At 40.2% G+C, this 27910-nt stretch overlaps 1 protein-coding gene, 1 non-coding gene and 1 pseudogene across 6 annotated transcripts in view; 1 reads left to right on the top strand and 2 right to left on the bottom strand.

Annotated features, from left to right (window-relative positions):
• Positions 1 to 5161: 5161 nt before the first annotated feature.
• LOC116559645 lies at positions 5162 to 5268 on the top strand. Its single transcript, XR_004272550.1, has one exon. It is a non-coding gene; the product is annotated as a U6 spliceosomal RNA (small nuclear RNA).
• Positions 5269 to 8767: 3499 nt separating this feature from the next.
• ADAMTS9 (ADAM metallopeptidase with thrombospondin type 1 motif 9) overlaps positions 8768 to 27910 on the bottom strand; it is a 166872-nt gene continuing 147729 nt past the window's right edge. For 3 of the 5 annotated variants that reach the window (XM_032290403.1, XM_032290405.1, XM_032290401.1), the window contains 2 exons: positions 22984 to 23088; positions 17936 to 18332 (listed from right to left, as the gene is read on the bottom strand). In XM_032290403.1, coding sequence (XP_032146294.1) covers positions 18186 to 18332; positions 22984 to 23088 — 252 coding nt within the window. In that variant the 3' untranslated portion in view covers positions 17936 to 18185. Of the gene's footprint in view, positions 10250 to 15705; positions 15801 to 17935; positions 18333 to 22983; positions 23089 to 27910 lie in introns of those variants that run through there. The other 2 variants (XM_032290404.1, XM_032290402.1) reach the window with 1 other exon arrangement.
• LOC116559606 lies at positions 11769 to 11887 on the bottom strand (annotated as a pseudogene).

Below are 27910 nucleotides of genomic sequence, written 5' to 3' on the forward strand. Positions count from 1 at the left end.
ACAAAATATAGTTGAGCACTCACCGGAAATGTTCCAGTCGGGACTAATTTTCTTTCTTTCTCTGCTTGCTCTTGTGAAGCAAGGTTCTAAATTTTCTCTCTTTATGTGAGGAAGCTTGTTGGTGTGAAAAGGCAGCATGACAAGAATGGAGGTGTTGGCTCTAGTCTTGGCACTGCTCTTTAACTGATTTAATGTCCTGGACACAGCTGCTTTGAGTCTCACCTACACTGAGCTATTAAAGACCCTGGGTTTGGGAGCTGACTCTCTTACCTCTTGATTTTCCCATCTTTAAAATGGGAATAAAAATATCAGCTCCCTCAAAGAGCTATCATGAGGGTTCCAAAAGAGACCACATGCAAAGCATTTATACCACTCCTGGCATGTTTCAGCTCAGAGTGAATGGTGCCCTCTGGAGTTGTGCAAAGGATCAGTGCTGGACTGTCACATACTGCATTAGTCTAGGTCAGGGTTCTCCAGAGAAACAGAACTGATAGAATAAAAATAGAGATAGGTCTCTCTCTAGATTGACCTGTCTATCCATCTCTCTAAGAATCTACTGTATCTATCACTGTCTTTATCTAGCTGATCTATGTTATCTGTATCTATTATATCTATGGGGAGAGAGAGAGAAACAGAGACTTTGAAGAATTGGCTCATGTGATTGTGGGGGCTGGCAAGTCCAAAATCTGCATGGCAGATGAGCAGGCTGGCACCCCAGGGAAGAGTTGGCATTGCAGCTAGAGTCTAAAAGCAGTCTGAAGACAGAACTTCTTTCTTGGGGGATATCCATCTTTCTTTCTTAAGACCTTCAATTGTCTTAACACGATAAGGCCTGCCCACATGATGGAGGGTAATATGATTTCCTCAGAGAGTACAGATTTAAATGTTAATCACGTCTAAAAAATGCCTTCACAGCAACATCTAGACTGGTGTTTGACCTAAAACTGGATACGATGGCCTAATCAAGTTGACACATAAAATCAACCCTCACACATAGTAAATGGTCTTCTATGGTCTACATGTACATGTCCCCCAAGATTTGTATGTTGAAATACTTATACCCTGAGGTGATAAGATTAGAAGACTGGGTTTTTGGAAGGTGATTAAGTCATAGGGGTGGAGCCCGCAGGAATGAGATTAATGTTCTTATGAATGATGCTTGAAAGAGACCTCTCACTCCTTATGCTGTTGAGGTTAGAATGAGAAGACAGCTGTCCATGAGAAAGTGGGTCCTCACCTGACACTGAATTTGCTGACACATTTATCTTGGATTTTCTAGCCCCCATAACTGTGAGAAATAAAATCCTATTATTTATAAGCCACCCTATCTTGTTATAGCAGCCTGAATAGACTAAGGCATGGTCAACAAATGTAGTTAATATTTTTCTTATGATATAGTTATTATTTCTGTGGCTGTTGGTCTATCTATATGCCCTTTCTGGCCCCTTCTCATCTTGATGTCTTCTGTTGTACAACATGCATCTACGTTTAGGGAAAGGAAACAGAAAGAACTGCAGTATTGTGCAAGCAAATGGAATCTGAGAAGGATACATACAGGAAAATCCAGTTTTCTCAACGCTTGGTTATGAAGTCGAGATGAAAGTTGGGTCAACATCTTCTCCATAATAGCCTTTCCCAAACTAAAACACAGATTATAGGCAGCATTTGTATATTACATAACTCTTCAAATAGCCAAGAATTATTGAGTACTTACCATGTACCAGCCAGTGTTCTGAATATTTCAAATGTCTTAACACAATGAGCTTCACAGCAACCATATGATGTGGGTGCCAGTGCCAATAATATGTTCCATCTCATTGATGAGGAAGATGAGGCCAGGGAATGTAAGGATTCTTGTCCAAGATCACACAACTAGGGAGTGGAGGGACCCAAACAAGCCACTCTGTCCTGTTCTAGAGCCTGTAGTTTCTAAACACATGTATAGCATGCAAAAAATTGTAGTGCTAGAGTAATGGGAATGAGAGATGTTGCCACTGCCTGGAGACTCCACCGCTGTGTGGAAAGGACACCGTAAAGGTGGATCTCCCTCGTGTGCACAAAGGTCTCTTGGAGAGAGAGATTCTCAGGTAGATTCTCAGGTCCCAACCCTAGAGACACTAATTGAGTAAGGCTGGGGTATGTCCAGGATCCACATGGGATCCTACTAAGGTCTCCCGCTTTTTCCCTGGTCATGCCAGGGCTCAGAAGGCTCTCAGTTATACATCTATTCTGTGGTATTGTGAAGCTGAGCAGTAAACACTACAGAAGTATCCCAGCTCACCAAGAAACATGAAGATAGCACAGCTCTCAGGTATGCCCATAGAGGTTTCTATACTTAATAATGGCTCATGTACTAAATGGCTATCATAAGAGAAGTCCTGTGAGCCTTGACAAAGCCACAAGAGACATCCGGAATTCAGTATACCATCACCCAGCACTATAAGAATTCTATGTTTTAAGAAGTATGTGTAAGAATGCAGAATTCTTGTCAAGTTCAAAAGTCTTTGGATCAAAGCAGAAAGAGATTTGTATATGATAGCCTCATGCAAAATCAATCAAGCAATAAAATGGCTGCAGACTTTGGAATGTAGACAGAAAAACTAGCCAATACATGGAATTTGAATCCAGGAACATGGGCTATGGGAACATCCCTCAATTGAAGTTAAGGGTCACTCATGTAAAGCCCAGTGTGGCTTGTTGGGGATTTGGACAGTCAGATCAGCATCTGGTCCTTACATGTTTGCAGAAGGAGAGTAGACAGAATAACGGCCTCCCAAAAATATCCATGTCCGAATCTCCAAAACCTGTATATATGCCTTTATATTACCTTACATGGCAAAAGAGATTTTGCAGATGTGATTAAGAATCTTGAGATGGGAAGATGATCCTGGGGTACCCGGCAGGCCCAATGGAATCACAAGGGTCCTTACAAGAGAAAGGCAAATGGGTTAAAGCCAGAAACAGGTGGCATATGATGGAAACAGAGGTCAGGGAGACAGATTTGAAGATACTATAGTGCTGGCTTTGCAGACAGAGGAAGGGGTCATGAGTTAAAGAATGCAGGTAGCCTTTAGATGCTGGGAAGGGCAAGAAAACACATTCTCCACCTAGAGCCTCCAGAGAGAACATAGCCCTGCTGACCCATTTTAGATGTCTGGCCTCCAAAACTGTAAGATAATAAATGTGTGCTGTTTTAAGCCACATAGGTTTGAAGTAATCTGCTGCAGCAACATAAGAAACCAATATAGAAAGCTTCCCTCAAATTTACATGGATAATCTCATAGTTTCCTTAGTTGGCGTAAAAAGAATTCCCCTGATTATCTTCTATTCCAGACCTGTGCCCAAGTGAACCTCTGGCTCTACAATAGGTATATGAGCACACAACTTTTATTTATGCCAAGAGTGAGATCTGAGACCTAAAAATCTTCAAAGACATCAGAAACATTAAGACTTTTTGTGTTGAAGAACATGTTAAAACTTAGCAGTTTATATGTCATGATGTTAAAAATTTAAACTCTTAGAGTGGCAGCTTATAATGTCAATTTAAAATGTGTCATTGAGTACTTGATTTAGATTTGTGATTTTAAGTCAAAACCATACTACATTAATTTTCTTTTCTGGAATATTTTAAAGAACTTTAAAGCCACTGATTTACATAATATTCATTATATATCTATATAAAAATATATATGTGTGTGTATGTGTATATATATATACACACACACACACATATATATACATTTTTTTTTTTTTTTAGATGGAGTTTTACTCTGTCACCCAAGCTGGAATACAGTGTCACAATCTCAGCTCACTGCAACCTCCACCTCCCGGATTCAAGCAATTCTTCTGCCTCAGCCTCTCAAGTAGCTGGGATTACAGGTGCCCACCACCATGCCTGGCTAATTTTTGTAATTTTAATAGAGATGGGGTTTCACCATGTTGGCCAGGCTGGTCTCGAACTCCTGACCTCAGATGATCCACCCACCTTGGCTTCCCAAAGTGCTGGGATTACAAGCATGAGCCACCACGCCCAGCCTAAATCATTTAAGTATTCAGAAAAGTTTGCTGAGTGAGATAACTGAAGAACCTAAGACAGAAGTACAATCTGTTAAATGTACAAATGTCGTATAAAATATTTCAAGCCTTTTAATTAAGTCACAAATGAGACAAACATTAGTCAAAAGATTTCTTAAAGTAATTGAAAAAAACTAGGGTTTTTAAAAGTAATTAAAAAAACTAGGTTAGTAAATAAATAAAATGATAAAATTTGTAAGTTTGAATCAAAACTTAAGGAACAACTAGGCTTCTGAACTTATAAATGTAATAAACTGAATATCAATTCTTTTTTACACCCAACACCATTTTTATAACCAACACCATTTTTGACCATGCTGTGACATCTCATAGCAGTGACCTATAAGGCATTTGATCCCAAGTCCAAACCAAGTAGCAGGATGTAAGTTACATATGAAGATGTACATTTCTGTGCAACGTCACTTCTTTTTTTCTTTCCCATTGTAATTGGATGCCTTTCTTATTAGCACTTTGAATATTTGTTCCTTTTATCCCTACTGGAAATCACTGAGGTGAATAATGTTGTAAAACTAGTTGATCGCCTACCTGGCAGATAAAACATGCACCCAGAGCTAAAGCAAAAATTGTCTTCAAAATTTTGTTTTGGAAAAATTAATATTTGACATTTAAAAGAACAAGTAATTGTCATGGAAAAAGACTAACTTCCTGGTCTGGAGTTCTTGTTTAAAAGATGGGGTCTCGTTATGTCACCCAGGCTGCAGCGCAGTGGCATGATCATGGCTCACTATAGCCTCCAAATCCTGAGCTCAAGCAATCCTCCCAGTTTAACCTCCCAAGTAGCTGGGACTATAGGGATGTGCCACTATACCTGGCTAATTGTTCAATCTGTTCGTAGAGAAGGCTCTTGCTGTCTTGCCCAGACTGGTCTCAAACTCCTGGCCTCAAGCATCCTCCTACCTTGGCCTTCGGAGTAGCTCGGATTAGAAGCCTGAGCCACTGCATTTGGCCTTGGAGTTATTTTTCATCTTGAGGTACATATTTGAGGGGAGACATATCATCTTCTTAGGGCTGAGGACTTCAAAAGATTATAAGCACACTTCGCAAAATCACCTCTAAAGTGAGCAGAGCACTTGCCTGGGCAGCACATATACTAAAACTGGGGTTGTACAGGGAAGATTAGTGGGGTCCATGTGCAAGGATGACACATGAATTCATGAAGTATTCCATATTTAACTATTTTTTAAAAAACAAAATAAGCAGATGATCAGTGCAATGGCCCAGACATAACAAAGCAAGACCTCTCCCGCCATCTATTGGTGACAGGCGGTTTCCCACGCCCACTGAGGTTAGTGGCAGGCTTTGATGGCGACCCACAGCTTTGCTCACAGCTATCCAGTTTGTAAACAAGCAACTTCTGACCACCCTATTTAAAACAGCAACATGCTTACCCCACGACACCTGGCATTCCCAATTCCTTTTCCCTGTTTTATTTCTCTCTGATACTTTTTACCTTCTGACACACAAGGTTTTGCATGTTACGTATTACTTCTGTACCAGCTGAAGCATAAAGAAAAATCAACATGCCAAGGCAAAGGGAATCATGGCGTGTTGGCAAGCTCTGGGGTATGGAAGTTCTTGGTGCCCAGGGAATGCCATCCCATGCCATGATGGCAGATGAGTGGCCATCATGAACAATATGGTCAGCTTTATTACTGGAAAATAACTGTAGGGTGGTTTAGTTGTTGATTTGTTCATCTTCTCTCTCTTTTGTCACCGCCAAAATGTAAGCTCCAAAGGGAAAGAGATTTTTGTAGCTTTTGTTCACTGTTTGTGACAGAAGCAATAAATTTCCTCAGTAACAATTCTCCTCTTCTTCCTTATAGTAACAGACTGCCCACCTCCACTTAGCATGAGCTGGGCATGTGGTTGCCAGCTGGAAAGTATATTTCCCAGCCTCATTTGCAGCTAGGTGTGGCTATGCCAATAAAATATCGCCAATACATTGTAAATAAAAATTATGCTTTATCTTCCCTGTCCTACCTTCAAACAATGGCTCCCTTCCTGCAGGCTAGATGCAGACATTGTGAGGAAGAACCATATGAGGACAATGCCTTTGAGAATGGCCAAGATACAAAACAGAAGGATCTTAGTCCTCTGATGTTATGGAGCTGTCACCTACCAGGCCCAGAGTGCCTGCTACCTCTGGAAAGCAAGTAAGAGAAATAAATGTTTACCTTATTTTGGGTTCTCTTTGTTATAGCCTCTGTTGTGGACTGAATTCTGTCCTCAAGTCTTGCCCCCAAATTCCTATATTGAAGCCCTACCCCTAATGTGACTGTATTTGGAGATGCCTATAAGAAGGTAATGAAGGTTAAGAGAGGCCAGAAGGGCAGGACTCGAATCTGATGGAAATGGTGACCTCATTAAGAGGAGGAAGAGACACCAGAAATCTCTTTTTCTCTGTTCATACACACAAGAGGAGAGGCAATGTGAGGACACAGGGAGAAGAGGCCTGTTTACAAGCCAGGAAGAAAGGCCTCCTCAGAAACCAACCCTGATAGCACCTTGATCTTGGACTTCCAGCCTCCAGAGAACTGTGAGAGAATAAATTTCTGATGTTGACACCACCCTGTCTGTGGTATTCCGCAAAGGCAGCCCGAGCAAACTCACGCTATCTCTTAGCCTTGACCTTAACTGAAACATTGCTGCACCCAGACCCTAGAATAGTGCCTAAAAATTAGTAGATATGCAATAAATATTACCTGGTTAAATAAATGAAATGCAAAGATAATATTTAATTTGTGCAGTGCTATACAAATATAAATGATTACCGGACTCTTATAGATTGTACATCTGTCTATTTGTCTACCTATCCATTCATCTTTTTGTCACCCTGGTTGTGTTTACAATGATACTAAAATCTCATCTGTGAACTCTTACTGGTTCCTTTACTCCCACAGCCCATCCCAAATCTGTCAGTTGTCGGCTCCTATTAATTTTACCACCCATATCTCTCTATAGTTGTTTTTTTTCTACCATTAGAACGATCACCACTCTCGATCCCATTTATATTTTACTTACTCTGCAAATGCTTCCAAAACTTTCTCCAGTCTCTGCACTTGATCCATTGCAGAGACTTTTAATTGCCTCTTTCAAATTCATTTTGCTTTCTTTACTAGAAACAGATCCCTCGTTTTATTTTCTATGGCAATGTAGCACTGTGTGAAACAAACCCATTTCCCCACTACTCCTACAACCACATGACTCAATTCTCCTTCTAGCTAAGGAGGTAGAAGTAAAATTTGTTAGGTAAGGTTTCTGAAAAATTTACTTAAAAGAACAATAGAGAACTGAGACTATGCCACTTTCTATCCTTCCCCCAACCTTTTTTTTTTTTTTTTTCTCCTGTCATCTGGAGTTTGGGAGTGATTGCTGGAGCTCTAGCAGCCATATCAAAATATGGAGGAATGAAGAGAGAAGGAGACAGAGAGATAAACTCTGTCCCTGATGAAGCTGTAGAGCTGCCATGCTAGTTCCAAATTGCTTACCTCCTACATAACAATGAAATACACTTTTACATATGTAAGCCATTGCAGTCAGATCTCTGTAATTAGCTGCTGAACACAATCCCTAACTGATCCAGAGCCCATGCCTTCACTGCTGTCAGCTTAAGCCTACTGACACACATTTTGATGGCAGCTATTTTGCCAGCACTGATGCAGGGCTTAAAGGGATATGAGAAACACTTTATCCTGGAAGGTAAGTGAGAGGACTATGAATAGCCTCATTTTACACATGAAAAAACTAAGGCTCAAGATCATACAGTTAGTAAACACTAGAGAAGGGCGAGAACTGAGGCCCCAGATGATGCTGAGCGATAGCAAGGGACGGGATGTTGGTGTAAACTCTGGGATTTGGAGATTGTGCACAGGCACACGCATGTGTTCACACACACACACACACACACACAAATGGGAATTTAGAGTGGATGCCTGCGTTTTTCATATCTCCATCCCATCTCCACTTTTCTGATAACAACAAAACTTCTCTTCTGGGAACCATCTCTTTTTCAATTGAAGCTGTTGGTCACCTGACTCTAGATGGCCACTGGCACAGGATCCCAGTGGATCCTGATATTGTGATTGGTCCAGAAGTGGTCACTTGACGCAAACAGAGCCAAACAGAGTTCTTCTTTGGGAGACGACTACTTATTCACTGTGTGTGAACGTGAGGCAATTTGCAACTCTGAGGCTCTGTCTCCTTAACATCAAATGAAAGCTAGTCTATTACCTGCTGTATTTTATGGTTGTGAGGATGAGGTGAAACAATATAAGTAAAAGGCGTGGCATATGGTGAATTTTCGGTTATAATTTGCTTTTAGTAGACTTACTTAGAAAGCTCTTATTTTTCCCTGGACACCATACAGCGTAGGAACTACTGCCGTATAAAGTGAACAATTAAGTGCTCAAATCCCACCTAAATATTTTGTTTTGTTTTCTCATTTGTCTCCCAAGAGGGGTAGTTCCCAGTTTCCAGAAAAACCACTCTAACTGATTTTTGCATGATGAAAAGACAGATCTTATTCTTAATCCCCATTCCTATCTGTCTCTAGAATGACAATTGTAATAGATGAAATAAAAAAAAATCTTTACTTCTCAATCTGGAAACTAGAGACATTTTTACTTCAACTTGAATCAAGAGTCCAGAAACTATGCAAAACACAAATGGTTCCGGTGTGGTGATGTATTTATTCATAATATATTTTAAGAACATATTAATAATGGAGAATAACACTTATTCATATACGGAATATAATTTTTCCTGGAGCACTCTGGAGCTTGCTTGGAGCTGGAGAATACTGCCAGGTTTTTCTTAATCTCTTTGGTCTTTGGAAGTGGGCAGGGTTTTTCAAACCAAGTGTCTTCCATGTGCCATTGGCAAAGGCTTCCTTTCATCAGTTTGGAAGGACAGAAAGACCATGGCTTCAGCACTTCCATTTTGCAAAGAAGTAACAAAAAAAAGCGAATTAATGAACAATTAGAAAGACTCAAAGCATTTTGTACTCCACAGTTCATTTCTTCACACAAACGTCCATTACTGCAGTGCCCATGAAAACTGGCAGGGTGTTACGCACACGGCCTGACGAGAAGTCACGTCACCAGCCAATGTTTTCATGCAAAACGCAAACCTGATGATTCAGAACCTGGTTCTAAACTTCTCCAGGTGTGCTAGTAAGCTGAAGGTCACGCCCATTCTGTGCATCCTCTGTCTTGCTACTGGTAAACGTGGATGTCATTTTAGAGTATCTTGGCAAAATGGTGAGAGGATCTCACTTTCCCAATGTCACTCTGTAAGGAAGCTGTTTGGGGGATCCTTCATTTGATTGCAGAGGGACCAAGGCACCGTGGGCTGAAGCAAAGAATATTAACACTAACAACAATGAGGACAAAGTCCAAGTCTCTTCTAAAAAAGCATGTCCAAAAATAAGGGTAAAGAGCTGGTCTTATTTCATCCAAGTGATTCTGTGTACTGGAAATTGTCCTTCTGTTCCTCCCTTTCATTAAAAGTGTTTATATTTCTGAGTCTGAAGATCATTTAAATACATACAATATTAGCACCAAGGCAGCATATTTTTTTTCCCAGAGATCACATGAAACTGAATAGATATTTAACATAGTTAATAGTTGGTACAATCTGTGATATCATGAACTTACTTATTGGGTGATACTTGCCTAGAAAGGACAAAAATACTTTTTACATAACTCTCATAGCACCTTGATGACGGGTAGGTTGTTTTAAAAAAATTCATTTTAAAAAAGCAAAAACAGAACATTTACAGATGAAAAGTAAACAATAGTGTACCGTGATAATGAAGGATCACTTTGTCATAGTCCTACATGCAAAGGCAGTCATAATAGAATCATTTTACGTACAAAAATATTACATCACAATAAATAATTTCAAACATAAATATTAAACTTTACATCATTAGGATATTCGACATATATACATACACACATATATATGTGTATATATGTATGTGTATATATGTATATATATGTATATGTATACACATTTCCACACAAGCATACAAGTCTCTCTCTCTCACATACACACACACACACACACACACACACACATGCACCCAAATTAAGGTGGAGGTATTGCATTACTATCCTTCATCCATCCCATAATGGCTTCCTCTTCAGAGCACCTGAAATAAACAGACCAGAAAATATAAACCTTCTGCCTCAAAAGCCATAAGTTAAGAATGGGCAACTGATACATTTTTACATACAGAATTTAAAATTAACACTTATTTTCTCTGGATTTTATTTTTATTTTTTCTAAGTCACAGTATCACTCTGTCAACCAGGCTAGAGTGCAATGACATAACCATGGCTCACTGAAGCCTTGACCTTGGGCAAGCAATCGTCCCATCTCAGCCTCCCAACTAGCTGGGTCTACAGGTGCATACCATCATGCCCAACTTATTTATTTATTTATTTGCAGAAATGGGAGTTTCACTATGTTGCCCAGGCTGGTTTCAACATCCTGGACTCAAGAAATCCTCCTATCTTAGCCTCCCAGAGTGCTGGGATTATATGCATGAACTACCACAACTGGCCCTAGATTTTAAAAGTAATGTTTGTTTGCTGTAAAAAACATGCAAGTTTCAGTGAAGTAATAAAGAATAAAATTAAAAAACCCACTAGCCTGAAATCTCCCCACCTGAGATAACTGCTCTTCATATATGGGTAGTTTGGTATTTCCTTCTAGTCTTTTTTCTATAAATATATGTTTATATGTATAAATATTATATATATGTACTTATGCATAAAATTTACTGCATATAACATATATACAAAATTTATCTTCTTATACATAAAATATATAAAGTACATATATAATGGTGATCTCTAGTGGATAACTGCTGACTTTTGCATACCTCCATCCCATTTCCCAATTTCTGATAACAACACCTTCTTGTCCTTTGGAAACCATCCGTCTCCTAACTGAAGCTGTCAATCACCTGACTCTAGGTGGGTACATGATCTCCAATCCTTAGATGCTGTGATTGGTTAAAAAATGACCATGTGACCTAACCAGAGCTAAACAGAGTTATTTTGCAGAATGTATGCTAGGAGATGAGTATTCACTTGAATCATGCGTTGTAAGGTTGATATAATCCTTGAGCTGCCCAGGACCATGGTGTAGGGTGATGATCTGCCTCAGAATAAAGTCATTTAAGAGGCAATCATTGCTGATTAATGAAGAAAGAAAGAACACTGATAACTGTCTGAACTTCTGGATCTAGCCATGCCTGAAGCTAGCATACTTCTTGGATATCTCAGTTATTTAAGATATAAATTTCTTAGCTCCTTGCAACAGAAATAATCCTAAGTGTCAAATAGGCACTCTTGTATCAGGATGTTCAAGAGCCTTACATGGTAATGGGCTACTGGAAGCTTGAGGGAAGATGCAGGAGGGTCACAAGAATTGGTCGAGCTCATCCCTTGTAGCTGAAGGCACTGGGATGATAAAAACAGTGACCAATTCAGTCCTTTACGCAGCAGAAGAATCACTTTCTGGCATTATGTATTTAGGTCAGGGAATGCCGAACTTTAACATGCATGACTCCTGTGGACTTTGTTAAAATGCAGATTCTGATTTCACAGGTATAGAGTGAGGCCTGACACTACGAATTTTCTTTATTTTTTTTATTTTTTAAAAGCCTACAGCACCCAGTATTCCCAGGTGGTCTCCCATCCAAGTACTAACCAGGCCCGACCCTGCTTAGCAGCCAAGATCAGATGAGACTGGGTGTGTTCAGGGTGGTATGGCCATGGATGACATGCATGTCTAACAAGTTCCTATGTGAAGCTGATCACACTGGTCCTTGGAACACACTATGAGTAACAGAGGGTGTGGCACAATGCAGCAATTAGGAACACCGGCTTTAGTGTAGGACACTCTGGGTTCTCACAAGGGAATTTACCATTATCTTTTTATCTTTTTTATCTTTTTGAGACAGAGTCTCACTCTGTCATCCAGGCTGCAGTGCAGTGGCGTGATCTTGGCTGACTGCAACCTCTGCCCTACAGGTTCAAGTGATTCTCCTGCCTCAGCCTCCCGAGTAGCTAGGACTACAGGCATGCACCAACACACCCAGCTAAATTTTGAATGTATAGTAGAGATGGGGTTTCATCATGTTGGCCAGGCTGATCTTGAACTCCTGACCTCAAGTGATCTGCCTGCCACAGGCGTGAGCCACCATGCCCAGCTTCATCATGATCTTAAGCAACTTACTTGTTTTGGGGTTCAGCTTCCTCATATGTAACATAGCAGCCCCTCCACACAGTTTCGTTGTGAGGATTCAGTGAAATATTGCTCAACAAATGCCATTGTGGTTATTACTATTACATTCTTGGGAAGTATTTCTCAAAGAATGAGCTGTGATTCACTTGTATCAGTATTCCCTGTATTAAAATTACAGATCCCTGAATCTACCAGAGACCTAATGAAGCAGGACCCCTAGAGATGCAGCCCAATAAATAGCATTTTAAATAAGCTCTGCAAAGAGCTGGTACCAATCCTACTAAAACAATTAAAAAATAATTGAAGAGGAGATATTTCTTCCTAACTCATTCTATGTAACCTGTATCACCCCGATACCAATATCTGGCAAAGACACAACAACAACAAAAAAAGAAAACTACAGACTAATATCCCTGCTGAAGACTGAAGTGAAAATCCTCAATGAAATACTAGCAAACTGAATCCAGCAACATACCATAAAGATAATCTACCATGATCAAGTGGGCTTTATTCTTGGGAGGCGAGGATCATTCAACACATGCAAATCTGTAAATGTGATTCACTATGCAAACAATTAAAAACAAAAACGCTATGATCATATAAATAGATGCAGAAAAAGCATTTCATAAAATCCAACATCCCTTCATGATAAAAACCTATAAGGAACAAGATGTCAAAGGAACATATCTCAAAATAATAATAGCCATCTATAACAAACCCACAGCCAATATAATATTGAATAGGCAAAAGTTGGAAGCATTCTTCCCAATAACTGGAACAAGACAAGAATGTGTACTCTCACCACTCTTATTCAACATAGTATTGGAAATCTTAGAGCAATCAGGCAAGAGAAAGAGAGAAAAGACATCCAAACAAGAAAAGAGGAAATCAAATTACCTTCCTTCACTGACCAAATGGTTCTATACAGAGAAAACCCTAAAGATTCCACCAAAAGATTCTGAGACCTGATAAATGACTTTGGTAAATTTTCAGGATGCAAAATAAATGTACAAAAATCAGAAGCATTTCTATACACAAAGAACATTCAAATTGAGAACCAAATCAAGAATGCAACCCATTTACAATCACCAAAAAAAGAATAAAATACTTAGGAATACATCTAACCAAGCAGGTAAAATATCTCTACAGGAAGAACTATAAACATTGCTTAAGGAAATCACAGATGACACAAATAGAAAAACATTCCCTGCTCATCGACTGGAAGAATCAATAGCATTAAAATGTCCATACTGTCCAAAGAAATCTACAGATTCAACAAAATTTCTATCAAATTACCAATATTATTCTTCACAGAGTTAGGAGAAGAACTATTCTAAAATTGATATAAAACCAAAGCAGAGTCTAAATAGTAAAAGCAATCCTAAGGAAAAGAGCGAAGCCAGAGATATCATCTTACTGGACTTCAAACTGTACTCTATGGCAGCAAACTACACCTTACTATAAGGTAACCAAAACAACATGGCACTGGTACAGAAACAGACACATACACCAATGGAACAGAATAGAGAACCCAGAAATAAAGCTATATATCTATAACCAACTGGTTATATATGCTGGGAAAACTGGCTAATCACACACAGAAGAATGAAATTGAATCTCTATCTCTCACCATATACAAAAAGTAACTCAGAATAGATTGAAGACTTAAATGTAAGACTTCAAATCTTAAAAATTCTGGAAGAAAACCCAGAAAACAGTCTTCCAGACATTGGCCTAGGCAAATAATTTATGACTAAGTCCTCAAAAGCAAATGCAACAAAACAAAAATTGATAATGGAGACCTAACTAAACTAAAGAGCTTCTGCACAGCAAAATAAACTACCAACAGAATAGACAGACAACCTAGAGAATAGGAGAAAACATTTTTAAACTATACATTTGATAAAGTACTAATACCCAGAATCTATAAGGAACTTAAGCAAACCAACAAGAAAAAAAAACAAACAACCCTATTAAAAAGTAGGCAAAGGACATGGGCAGATACTTCTCAAAAGAAGACACACAAGCAGGCAACAAATATATGAAAAAAATGCTGAACATCACTAATCATCACAGAAATGCAAGTCAAAACCACAATGAGATAACATCTCATGCCCGTCAGAATGACTATTCTTAAAAAGTAGAAAGATAACAGCTATTGGTGAGATTGCAGAGAAAAATGGACTATACTGTTGGTGGGATCATAAGTTAGTTTAACCTCTGTGAAAAAGTTTGGAGATTTCTTTTTTCTTTTCTTTTCTTTTTTCCTCTTTCTTTCTTTCTTTTTTTTCTTTTCTTTTTTTTTTTTTTTTTTGACAGAGTCTCACTCTGCTGCCCAGGCTGGAGGGCAATGGCATGATCTCGGCTCACTGCAACCTCTGCCTCCCGGGTTCAAGCGATTCTCCTGCCTTGGCCACGCAAGTAGCTAGGACTACAGGTGCATGCCACCACACCTAGCTACTTTTTGTATTTTTAGTAGAGACGGGATTTCACCATATTGGGGCAGACTGGTCTCAAACTCCTGACCTCATGATATGCCCACCGTGGCCTCCCAAAGTGCTGGGATTACAGATGTGAGCCACCATGCCCAGCCCTGGTGATTTCTGAAAGAACTAAAAACAGAATTACCATTTGACCCAGCAATCCATTACTGAGTATATATCAAAAAGAAAATAAATCATTCAACCAAAAACACCAGCACTAACATGTTTATTGCAGCACTATTCACAATAGCAAAGATGGAATCAGGTACCCATTAATGGTGGATTGGATTTAAAAATATGGTCTGTATACATCATGGAATATTATGCAACCACAAAAAAGAATGTAATCATGTTCTTTGCAGCAATACAGATGCAGCTGGAGGCCATTTTCCTAAGTGAATTAACACAGAAACAAAAACCAAATACCATATGCTTTTGCTTATAATTGGGAGTGGAACATTAGGTACACATGGACATAAAGACAGAAATAATGGACACTGGCGACTCCAAAAGTGGGGAGGGAAGGAAAATCTATCGAATACCGCGTTCACTGTTGGGGTGATGGTCAAACGAAGCCTACAACTCAGCACAATATATCAGTGTAACAAATTTGCACATGTACCTTTTGAATCTAAAATTTCAAAGTAAATAAATAAAAAGGCCAGCTTTGCAGAGGGGAACCCATGTCTAACGGCAGAGAACTGATGGCTTCAGTCACGTGAGAACAGAGGAGCATAAGATAAAAACGTAGAACAGTATTGGGTCAGCTTCAAGATGCTTAACTATAACCCTGCCTGATCTACCAACATTTGCTCATCTATGCTACATAAAAAATAAAAGACAGACAGACAGACACAGGACTGCTTACCTTAGCTATAAAACTCGCACTTCCAGGCCAGTACCAGAGGATGGAGTGCATTTCCCACAGTAACCACCACATTTCCCTATGACTCGGGTACCATCCTGCAAGGAGATGCATCATATTAGGCTACCTGCTTGGTTAGTGTTTTCAGGGCCTGCACTAGCTTTTTGGGAAAATGTTCTTATACACACAGTAAGTGGGCCATCTGAACTGACATGAAGCCCACCATACTCACCATGGTCCAAAGCAGGGGCTGGCAAACTTCAGCCTGTGAGCCAAATCCAGCCTACCACCGGTTTTTGTGTGGCTTGCAAGCTAAGGATGATTTTTTATATTTTAAAATATGTTATTTATAATATTTGTCCCTACATTTTAGGATTTTTTTGGGTTACATTCTCAGAACTAGGTCAAAAGTCATGAAGATTTGCTTCATTCAGCTGAATTAAGAAAACTTCTTGAAAACAATGTATAATCTCATTTGAAAAAAAGATGAGTATAAAAATGCAATTAGAAGTTATAGTATTTGATACTACAGTAGAAAAACTATAACAATTTATTATATATTATAACCATTTATACATCATTTATGTATAAAATTTATATACAAAATTTTTATATATTTATACATAAAATATATAGTATAATTTATTATGATAATCTTATATGTATTATACTATGTATTATAACAATATCTATAGTATATTAATATATTATAAATAACATATTTAATATAGATAGTTAACAATAATTAATTATATGTTTCAAAATAGCTGGAAGAGAAAAACTGTAATGTTCCCAACTCAAAGAGAAGATAAATGCTCCAGGTGTTAGGTATCCCAATTACCCTGATTTGATCATTACACATTGTATACATGAATCAAAATATCACATGTATAACCAAAAATATGTACCACTATGATATATCAATAAAAATACAAAAGAAATAAAAACTATTGCCAGTTTAACAATAAAACAGAACAAAATATTGTCTCTTTATTTTTAAAAATTTGCATGCATGTGCCGATGAATGGAACTGAGTTGGGAAAGCTATTTCTATCCTCCTACCTGGTCTTGGTTTTAGAGGCCTGTGGTAGTTCTGGAGCTGGCCTATGCCACCAGCAACTGGATTTGATGCCAGACTAACTGGCCTCCAGTGAGGAACTTTCTCACCAGGCTTAAGCATAAGGCCAGGGGCCTTCACAGGCAGGCTAAGAATGTCTTCTGTATCATCACAACTTATGCTGTACTCAAACTCTTCTGACCCAGCAGAGGAGATAACCTGAATTGGACTGCCTGGAGCTTGTACTGCATCCTTAACAAGCTCTTTAAGCCTCAGTTCCTGGTTCATCTGTAAAATAGGGATAATAATAGTCTCCCCCTCACAGGTTTGCTGTAAATGAGATAAAGCACAGAATGTGCTTAACATAGTACTTGGCCTAATATACGTGCTCAATAAATATTAACTGCTATTATCATAAAGATATTTTTAATGTGTAAATATCCATCATAGCCAGTTTTCAGGGAATAAGTAAAAGTCTGGGTAAATACAAAATTATAAAATTTAAAAAATAAAGCCAGTACTGGGTTTACACCATTCCTGCTATCGCCTTAATTGCTCATAAAACATAGCATATAGGCTGTTGTTTTTTTCTGAATATAGGCCTGGACACTTGCTATATATGAACATACGTATAAATGTCTAATTTCTATAGAAACATACAGAATAAAAGTCACACTACATAAAATGTAAATGTACAGCATTTTACTCTACTGGTCTGTGGTATGATTTGTACACTTGGTGGATAGTTGGATTTTCATAAGTTAACTGCAAGTTTGGAGGCAGCCCAAATTGATACATGAGAGTGGATGGCACTGAGAATGTGCGTGTGTTCACACGTGTGTTTATTTCAGGTACTTGAACTCCATTGTTCGCAAGTGAACTGAACAATAGGAACTGAGTCCATCTCCTCTATGGTAATAGAACTTTCATTATTTTTTAATTTAAAAGCAATTATTTGATTTACAGTCCTTTTTCTAGCACAGGAATGCCTGTTAGACCATATCCCTTAGAACACTGGCCCTGGTTCTTCCCTGACCCTGCAAAGCCCTGTAAACGCCTCTCACACCCAGCCAGGACATGCTCATCCCTTCATGCTGCCTGTCTCTCAAGGCATGTTCCAGAATCTTCTACCTGGAGGAGACCAAAATGGGCAGTTCTAAGAATGGGCATGGGGAGCTGTGGTGGAATTCTGGGTGGGGCTGAAGGACACTTTCACATCCTGACATGTTGGAGAGTTGAGGGTATATACTGTCACGGGCAGAGGAGCTTGAAATTCTGACATTTTGTCTCAGACCTCACCTCTAGGCCATGGTCTCCTTTCTGTCTGGGTGTCTCTCATGCAGCAATCTAAGCTGTGAGTGAGGAGAAACTTACTAGACCCCTAGCTAAGCTGGTACAACCAAATCATTTGCTCAGAAGTCCACACCTAACCAAGCAGTGTCCCAAACAACTCATTCCTGGGGTCAGGTGGTGGCCACGTGAACAGGCTCAGCTTGGGCTTACCCTGCAGTTCCATGTTTTTCCCACCAGCTGTGTCAAGCAAGCTGCCTTCCTTAGTCACCTTGGCCAACTTCTGAAACAACATGGCAAGCCTCAGGGCTATGAAAACGTTGTAACATTAATAGCTAATACTTGTGCTCCTGCTATTTGCCTAGTAGGATACCAGCAGCTCTACATTTTCATTTCATTTAAGCTTCATAAGAACTCAATGAAAAAGGGGCTACTACAGTCCCCAATTTACAGATGAACAAACAGTTCCCCTCTCCCCTCTCCCATTTTCCAAGAAGTTAAAGAGCTTGCCTAAGATGGCAGAGCCAGTGGGCACAGACTCTGGCAATCATATTTCAGAGTCCACATGCTTCACCTCTGTGCTCTGCAGCCACTGACGGTTTTCACTGTGGCACCAAGGGCTGAGCCTGCTGCAGGTTGGAGAGGCTGAGCCCATCACCTGCTCCACTTAACCTCCCAAGAATTTGACCTTATTCTCACTTTGTTGTCCCAATCTCCTGGTGACGGCACAGCTGGGAGGAAGATGCAGATTTAATGCATGTAAGCTTCCTAATAAATAGTAGCTATTTTAACTATAATTAGGATAAAACCAGAGAAAGAGTGCTCTCCATTGCTCACAAGGTAGTCAACAGTGAACATGATATTGACTGATTTTGACCAGCTCTACCCTTGGAAGTGAGACAGTGTCACTGTATTCCAAGTGGTGCTGGAGATCTACTTTTACCCTGACTGACTATAGCTCTCCTTTAGTTTTGCTTGGGGAAAACATTTCATTGCCAAGGAGGTGGAAAATTGAGGTATTCGTTGTATTTTTTCCCTCTGTAGCTACCAACGGAAAAGCAAAAGAAAGTGAGGAATGATTATTTGAGAGCTGAAAAAGGGCTATTTTGAAAAGAGAGTATTATAACTGGCCAGGGTCTGAGCATCCCAGAGGAGACTGGGACACAGGCCCTCGGGGGCCAGATCATAGGAGGTATCAAGTGGGAACAGGATATGGCACAATTCCTGAAGTGTGTTTCATGGAACCCTGGTTATTTGGGGAAATTAAAAGCTGTAACTTTGAAAAGAAGGTTTTCTTGTTGACTTCATTTAGGTTAGTAGTCCTTACACTGTGACCCTAGATTGGGGCATCAGCATCATCTGGGAAATTGTTACAGATGTCAATTTCTGGAGTCTTCTCAGACTGATCCCATGGTGGGTTTGTTTTGTTTTGTTTTGAGATGAGATCTCACTCTTTTGCCCAGGCTGGAGTACAGTGGTGCATTTATGGCTCAATGCAGCCTCGACCACCCAGGCGCCTCCTGACCTCAGCCTCCTGAGTAGCTAAGACTACAGGTGCACACTACCACACCCAGCTATTTAATTTTTTTTTTTTTTCTGTAGAGATTGGTTCTCCCTATGTTGCCCAAGCTGGTCTTGAACTCCTGGGCTCAAGCAATCCTCCTGCCTCAGCCTTTCAAAGTGCTGGGATTCTGGGCACAAGCCACTGGGTATGGCCACCTGCTTGTGTTTTAAGAAGTCCTGCAGGTGATGGTGATGTACTTGCAAGTTTGAGAACCACTGCTTTAGAGAAATGCTGGTTCAAATAAAGTCACACAGGTTTCTTTCCTGTATACTTTATTCCCCTCACAAGCTAATGCTTACTGTGACTCTTCAGGAAGGACAGACAACATACTAGCATTTTTTCCCAAATGTGTTTGGCGGTGGAAGCCTGTTTTCAGGAATCCTCGCTAAGAGATGTTTTTCTATGAACCACACGGGGGAAGCCAGGCATAGAGCAGTGTTTTTCCAGATTGCCGGGAGGTAGAGAGGGCTCAGTGACAGCTCCCAGACACTCATAAGGAGTGCTTGACAGGCCCTGGAGATTAATTTTAAGCTCAGACTCTCTGAGCTGCCAAAGTGCATCAATATTTAAAAAAAAAAAAAAAAAAAAAAAGCCTACAGGCAATTATACCCAGCTCCCTCCAGCCTAGGCATCTCCCAGAAGCCTTGGAGAATAGCCGATGTAGTGATCATTCTTTCCATAAGGTGGCGCTCCTGGCTTTAATTATTTTTTGTTTCTGGCTGAAACGATAGTAACTAGCTAACAAGTAGAATTATGCTTTATGCTACATAGTTTACCTAGATGGGTTTCCTACAATCACATTTTTATTTATTTATTTCCCTATTTTTTAACAGAGTCTCACTCTATCACCCAGGCTGCAGTGCAGTGGCACTAGACAGGGAAATTTTTTGGTTCTGGATCACTGAAACATACAGTATATTCCAAAACATCATGCTGTACACAGTAAAAATATATAATTTTTATTTGTCCATAGAAAAGAAACATAATGTATATATTTTGGAGGGAAGGAATGGGGGAAGAAAATGATAATTTCGGGGCACACTCTAAAGCTCATACACTCTCAGCTATCTTGATTCCTTTCAGTGTAAGGAAAAACATTTAATGACTAATTTTTACAAGTAATCAATATGGCTATTTAATTGGATCTGAGGTCATTGATTGGCTTCGATGGCGAAAAGAGAGAGTGAGATAGCTTTTTTTCACAGACACGAACTTACTTAATCCTGGCAGCTAGAAAAAGAGCAGATTTTCAAATCTGGGATGTCACAATTGGACATTTCTCACCTTTCTCAGGTGAGAAAGGCAGGTTGAACTGCTTTTTTACATTCTCATTTTGAGAATAAGTGGAAGTATTTGTGATAGCACTTCCAGATTTAGAAAATAAAAATACAGGATGCTTGATTAAATATGAATTTCAGATAAACAATATATACATGTTTAGTATAAGTATGTCCCATGTAATAACAGTACACTTATAGTAAATAATGTTCATTGTGTACATGTTTTGTTTTGTTTTTGAGATGGTGTCTCACTTTGCAGTCAAGCCTGGAGTGCAGTGGTGCAATCATGGCTCACTGCCCCCTCGACATCCTGGGCTCAAGGGATCCGCGCACCTCAGCCTCCAAGTAGCTGGGTTTACAGGTGAGCACTACCATGTCTAGCTAATTTTTAAAGGTTTTGCAAAACCAGGGTCTCACCACCTTGCCCAGGCTGGTCTCGAACTCTTAGGATCAAGCAATCCTTATTGTGTATTTGAAATTCTAATTTAACCAGGTGTCCTGCATTTTATCTGGCAGTTCTGCCTTGTAATAATACACTACTTTCCCAGCTCTCTTCTTTGTCTTCCCTACCCACATTTCTGAGGCAACCTCAGGCAGGGCTCCTGGCTGAGGTGGGACTGGGGAAACGGGCCATGCTTAGGTTAACTTAGACATATTTTTCCATGAGCCGGATTTCTGCCCCATGTTCTCAGGACTTCAGAGGGAAGGCTGTCAAGTGGCAGCGGTTTCTGACGTAGCTGTACATTTAAATCACTGAGGAGTTTTGAATTCTACTTCTGCCAGGGCCGCCCACTCTCAGAGATTCCGATTCAGTTCATCTGTGTGGGAAGGACCTGGGCACATGCATTTTAAAACTTCTCAGGTGATTCTACTATACACCCAAGGTGAGAAACAGTACACAGTCAACATGCTCCTTGGTTCACAATGGGGTTATGTCTCAATAAACACATTGCAAGTTGAAAATATCGTTAAGTCAAAAACGCATTTAATATATCTAACCTTCTGAACATTACAGTCTAGCCTAGACTACCTTAAATGTACTCAGAACATCTGCATTAGCCTATGTATAGCAGGGCAGAATCATCGAACACAAAGCCTATTTTATAATAGAGTGCTGAATATTTCATGTAATTTACTGAATACTGTACTGATTGAAAAACAGAACAGTTGTATGGGTATTCAAAGTAGAGTTTCTACTGAGCATATTTTGCTTTGGAACCACAGTGAAGTTGAAAACTCAAGTGGAACCCTCGAAAGTTGGGGACCATCCACACAGCACAGTGTTTCTCAAGCTGTACCGTGCCCATCATCACCTGAAACCTTGTTCTGCTGTAGACTCTGACTCACTTAGTTCTGGGCCCCAGAACCTGCATTTCCAACAGGCCCCGAGGTGACACTGATGCACTGCATAGACCACACCTTGAGCAGCCAGATTTTAGAGTGTGAAAAATGATTATTGTGGACTCTGTGGGGGTTTCTCTAACTCTCCAGATAGATCACTTAATAATTTATCTGTCTTCCAGCTCCATCTGTATTTCAATTTTTCTAAATAAAAAGAAGAGGTCATTTCCCCTCGGTTTACAGAATGAACCACAAACTGGCTAACTGCAAGATGTCTGAGCCACATACTCGACAGAGGTTTCTTCCCGCTTTTACCTTCCTGGCTAGGTGGTTTTTCTAATTACTTGGATGGTTCATATCTCGAGGATGAATTCACCAGAAGTGAAGAAGACTGTCACATTTTAATCACACGTAAACACTGCACCCTAGGTTTCTTTCTTAAATGGTTTTCCTGACACTGCAAAACGGCTTAAGTAGGAAAGCACATTCGTTTGTTACTTCAGCACAACTACCACAGTTATAAGGCAGAAAGAAAGAGGGAGAGAGAGAGAGAGAATGAAAGAAAGAAAAAAAAAGAGAGAGAGAGAAAGAAAGAAAGAGAGAGAGAAGGAAGGAAGGAAAGAAAAAGAAAGAAAGAAAGGAAAGAAGGAAAGAGAGAGAAGTAAAGGAAAGAAGAAGACAGAAAGAAAGAAAATAAATAAAGAAAGAAAGATCAAAATTCATCTCCCAACCAATCTGTAGAACCTTACCGGCGACTTCTTGATATCAGAGACAGCGTAATTCCCTTGTGATATCCATCTGGCAGATTCAGTTAAAGACAGTCCAGTTCCATAAAGGTTGATGCTGAAACGACCCTGGAATACATGGCCAACAAACGAGATTTTCAGTCCATGTGATGTCCCCAACAAAAGCAAAGGCAAAGGTGATACAATAAAATGTACTTCGGAAAACAGAAGGATGTTATTAATTGTGATAGCTACTAATTATTGATGGCGTTTTGTTTTGTTTGTTTAGGGCCAGCCATCCTTCATGCATCATCTTAATCATCCTCAAAAGAGCTCTATGAAGGAGGTTTTCTTTTCAGGGAAACTGAGGCTTAGCGGAGGTGATTAACTTTTCCAGGATACGGTAAGAGTCCAACTCACATCCTCCTGACTTCAAAGTCCTTGCTCCATTCGGCCTCCCTAACACAGCAGTCCTGATGTTGCTCACAATTATCAGATTCCTTCAGGAACAAAATGTCACAGTGTAATTTTTCTAACAAGATCTTGGTGCCAAGCTTCCTGGGCTTTCAGCTCCCTGGGGTGATTAGCACATTTCGTACTAAGCACAGCAGGGCGGGACTTCAAAGAAGAGACGCTTTCCCCAGGATGGTCAGCAGAGGGCAGGGTTGGCTTGCTCAAGACCACCTGGGCCTGTGGGATGAGGCTTCAGGCTTAAGGGATCTTCCAAACCCCTCCAAGGGTACCTTGCAGAACGTGGCCTCTGGTGCCTCAATATTATTTCTAAAGAGATGGTGCAGCAGAAAGACCCTCTCACTACTTTCTCCAATTGTCTCTCTCACTCTCTGTTTCAAAAATGACTTCGCAAAGGCATCTGAAATGCTTTGTTCTTGAGAATTCCTATTCCACAATGAGCAGTTTCAGAGCTAAAAATATTCCACATGAACATTCCTGATTGCTTTCTCTTTGAACCTGACGAGCTAGTACTTTATCAAAACAGCCTTTTATAAAGCAAGAAGAGAGGCAAGGAGGTGCTCACAGCTGGTCAGACCCGCTGGTAAATAAAGTTCTTTCACCTGTGATTAGATCCTGGCCAGATATTTTTTCACCTCTTGGAACCTCAGTTTGTTCATCTGTAAAATGGAAGGTACTAAAACTCTCTCCCCTCAGAGCACTGTACAGAGGACTAAATGAAAACAGCCATGTAGCATATGGCTGGCACTTAGTAGACATGCAAAGAGATGGCATCTGTCCTACATTTTCTAACTATTTTCTAAGTATTCATGTGATCTCTCCGATATAACAGTAAGCTTATTGAGAGCAGGGGTTTAGTATTGCTTCATTTATTGAATCAGCTATGGTTTGTAACATATGACTCGTCACTTAAATATTATATCCTAGCTCCTCAATTAAGATTTCCAGGGCTAAGTGTAGCTTCGAGGTCTCTCAGTGCCAGTTCCATAAATATTGACTAACAAGAGTTTATAAACCCCTCGGGAGCGCGAGATTCCACAAGATAGACGCGACCAGAGGACTTAGTTTGGACTAAATCAGTGATTCTCAACAGGGGATGATTTTGACCTGAGGAGAAATCTGGCAATGTCTGGAAACATTTTTGTTTGTCACAACTATGGGGGACAGGGAGTGCTGTTGCTATTAGCATCTGGTGGGTAGAGACCAAGGACATTGCTGTGATGCGCAGGGTAGTCCACAACAGAGAATTCTCCAGCCCGAAATGTCAACAGTGTTGAGGCCGAGAAAACGTGTACAAAGGGTGGATTCACACTAGAATCTTGCTCCCCTCTTTACTTTCAGTGTGATCTCAGGCAAGGTACCTATTTGTAAAATGGTTTAGTAAGACTTAACCTGTGAATAGGAGGTGATTAGACAGAAGGCATAATGCATGTCACTCACTACCTGGCAGAGAGCAGGTAATATTTAAAAAATATTTTTGGGCCAGGTGCAGTGGCTCACACCTGTAATCCTAGCACTTTGGGAGGCCGAGGTGGGTGGATCACCTGATGTCGGGAGTTTGAGACCACCCTGGTCCAACATGGTGAAACCCTGTCTCTACTAAATATAAAAATTAGCTGGGCACAGTGGTGAGTGTCTGTAGTCCCAGCTACTCAGGAGACTGAGGCAGGAGAATCGCTTGAGCCCAGAAGGTGGAGATTGAAGTGAGCAGAGATTGTGCCACTGGACTCCAGCCTGGGTGACGTAGTGAAACTCCATCTCAAATATATATGCGGAGGACATTATTTTTATGACAATACAGAGGTTTATGGCTATTGTGTGGCGTGGCCACAATGTTCAGATGTTTCTGATTGTAGCTGCACTGAAGCCTCCTCAGACACTGAATTCTGTGTGTTGCATTATTTCATTGGCCATTTTCTCTTTCTTTCTTTTTCTTTTTCTTTTCTTTTTCTTTTTTTTTTTTTTTTTTGAGACAGAGTCTCACTCTGTCACCCAGGCGGGAGTACGGTGTTGCGATCTTGGCTCACTGCAACCTCTGCCTCCCGGGTTCAAGCGATTCTGCTACCTCAGCCTTCTGTGTAGCTGGGACTACAAGTGTGCACCACCACACCCAGCAAATTTTTTCTCTGGTAGAGGCAAAGTTTCACCATGTTGGATGGGCTGGTCTTGACCTAAAGTGATCCAACCTGCCTCAGCCTCCCAAAGTGTTGGGATTACAGGCGTGAGCCACTGTGCCTGGGACCCCATTTTCTTATCTTACTACAATTCCTGCCCCCAGGGGTGGGTCCCCAAGAGGGACATTCTTGGCACTAGGATGGCCTGGACATAATTCATAATGCCCCTCTTTTCTTCCTCCATTCTACTTCCCACTCAGACTGCCTGTCCCACCTATAATGCAGGAGAAAGGGGACTCGATCTTTGGCACTGAAGTTTTCAGGAGGTCCAGGCTGCTACCCTAGCTTCTTTCTGGACAATGCCCCCAGCTGATCTGGGCCTCCAGTGTCTGAGCATGCTCAATATACATGTCTACAAGGTCTGTCTTCCCAGAGGGGTTGATGAACCCAGAAGCAACAGGAGATCATCCTCCTCATTCTCCTTCTGCCTTTTCCAGTTTAGGGATCCACATTTTCAGTAAATGTCCTAGCTGATTATTCACACTCTAAAAGTTGAGTTCCACCAGAGAAGTAAACACCTAATGTTCTTTCTGGCTCTGCTCTGGTACATCTTTGCCCTTAAAGGCTTTATCTTCAGGGTCTAAAGGGCACCCATGTTGTAACTACTACCTCCTGTTGCTGATTTTAAGAATAGTGATTAAGAGTTATACATGTACTAGATGGTCCCTACAGGTTTACAAAAGATGTGCTTAGACCAAAGGGGAATCCTGTTCTCTGTAGTACAAGAGCAAACATTGCAAAAATTTTGCCTGAAAACAGAATCAGAAAGGCACTTCTGCTATCATGGATATGAATTCAGATACACTTAGGATCAAATCCAGACTCTACTGAGCAGCAGCTGTGTAGGTTTGAGTGAATCTACCCAATTTCTACTCCTTACTCTCCTCTTTATAAAGAAGGAATTCTCTTAGAATATTGTGGTGATTTTTAAATATATTAAAATATATATATATATATATATATATTTAAATGCTACATTGAGTAGACAATGCTAAGTACAGTGACTAATGCATAAATGCATAATAAATGCTAGCTATTAATACCATCAATAATAACAGTGTCACATCCACTTTCATTAGGATAAGAAATATTCTGGATATGTTTTGAGGTGAGGGCTGTCGGGGAACCCACTCTTATTAATAAATACATACACAAAGCAATAGTGGTCAATGAGGTAAAAGAAACAAATTCTGAAACGCAGCATCATTCTGCTTTGATTTCTGTGCAATCATTAGGTCAAAGGCTGAACCATCCACTCTGAAGCATTCTGCACAATCATGCTTTCTACAAACCTTTTCCTGGAAAACTGATTTGAAAAACTCGTATCTTGCAACAGTATGGCTGGTGCTCAACACATGTCTAAGGAGTTGAATTCTAAAAGTACTCAATATGGTTTGAAGAATGAGCTGGGAAAAAATACAAATTAGCCTCTCACAAGCTTTAGGTTTTCCCATTTAGGAATTGCTTCATTGTCAGGATTTAGCAAATTAATCAGTTCATTTGTCTCTGAATTATTAAAATAAATGAATGCAAATTACTTTTCATTTACTTAAGCTTCCCAAAGGATGTGCATATAGAAACAGGAAAATCCTGAGACATTTGAAAAAGGCAGGACAGGGCCAATCTATTAGCCACTAAAATGCAACAGATACCAATGGGATTTTTGAAGCCATCAATTGCCCTAAAAAAACTGCACTTCAAAAGTTTTCGATTCCTGGGTAATGCAAGAAAGGCTCTTTTTACCATTATGTCCTTTGTTTATTTTCTTTCTCCCCTGAGAGCTTCCTCTCCACTTCTCTAAAATGTTTAGCAATGCGCTTCTAAAGCTTGAGGCTGAAAAAACACTTCGTTAAAAGAACATTCAGTGTGTTTGTCTTTGGACGTTCTCTGTAGTTAGGGGTAAATCCATCCTATGGAGACAGGGCTTGGGATTCTGAATGTATCACGGAGTCCGCGTCCCAGTCTTCAGACTTTTGAAGTCTCACAGGCAAAGTGAGGAACTCTTGACAGAGTTTAACAACAGCTTTATAAAGACCTCCTTCAAACTGAAGAACAAACTGGCCAAGTTCTCCTGTCCGGAATCACTGAATTCATTGTTTGTCCTGCCTTCCAAGGGCAGAAGCTTCTTGCCAGGACCAATGCCTGCTTTGCAAAATTAGCCTGGGCTGATTATGACAGCATGTTTCAAAAGGCAAGTTAAAACTTGCCGCGCCTTTCTCAGGCAAGAAAGTGTAGAACCACAGAATGGGCAGAAAGATTGCTGCTGAGCGACTCTGCTGAAAAGCCATCCAGCAGAAGATGATGAC

The sequence above is a fragment of the Sapajus apella genome, unplaced genomic scaffold, assembly GCF_009761245.1.
Source record: "Sapajus apella isolate SASKATOON/1434 unplaced genomic scaffold, GSC_monkey_1.0 scaffold23, whole genome shotgun sequence".
Classification (NCBI taxonomy): Eukaryota; Metazoa; Chordata; class Mammalia; order Primates; family Cebidae; genus Sapajus; species Sapajus apella.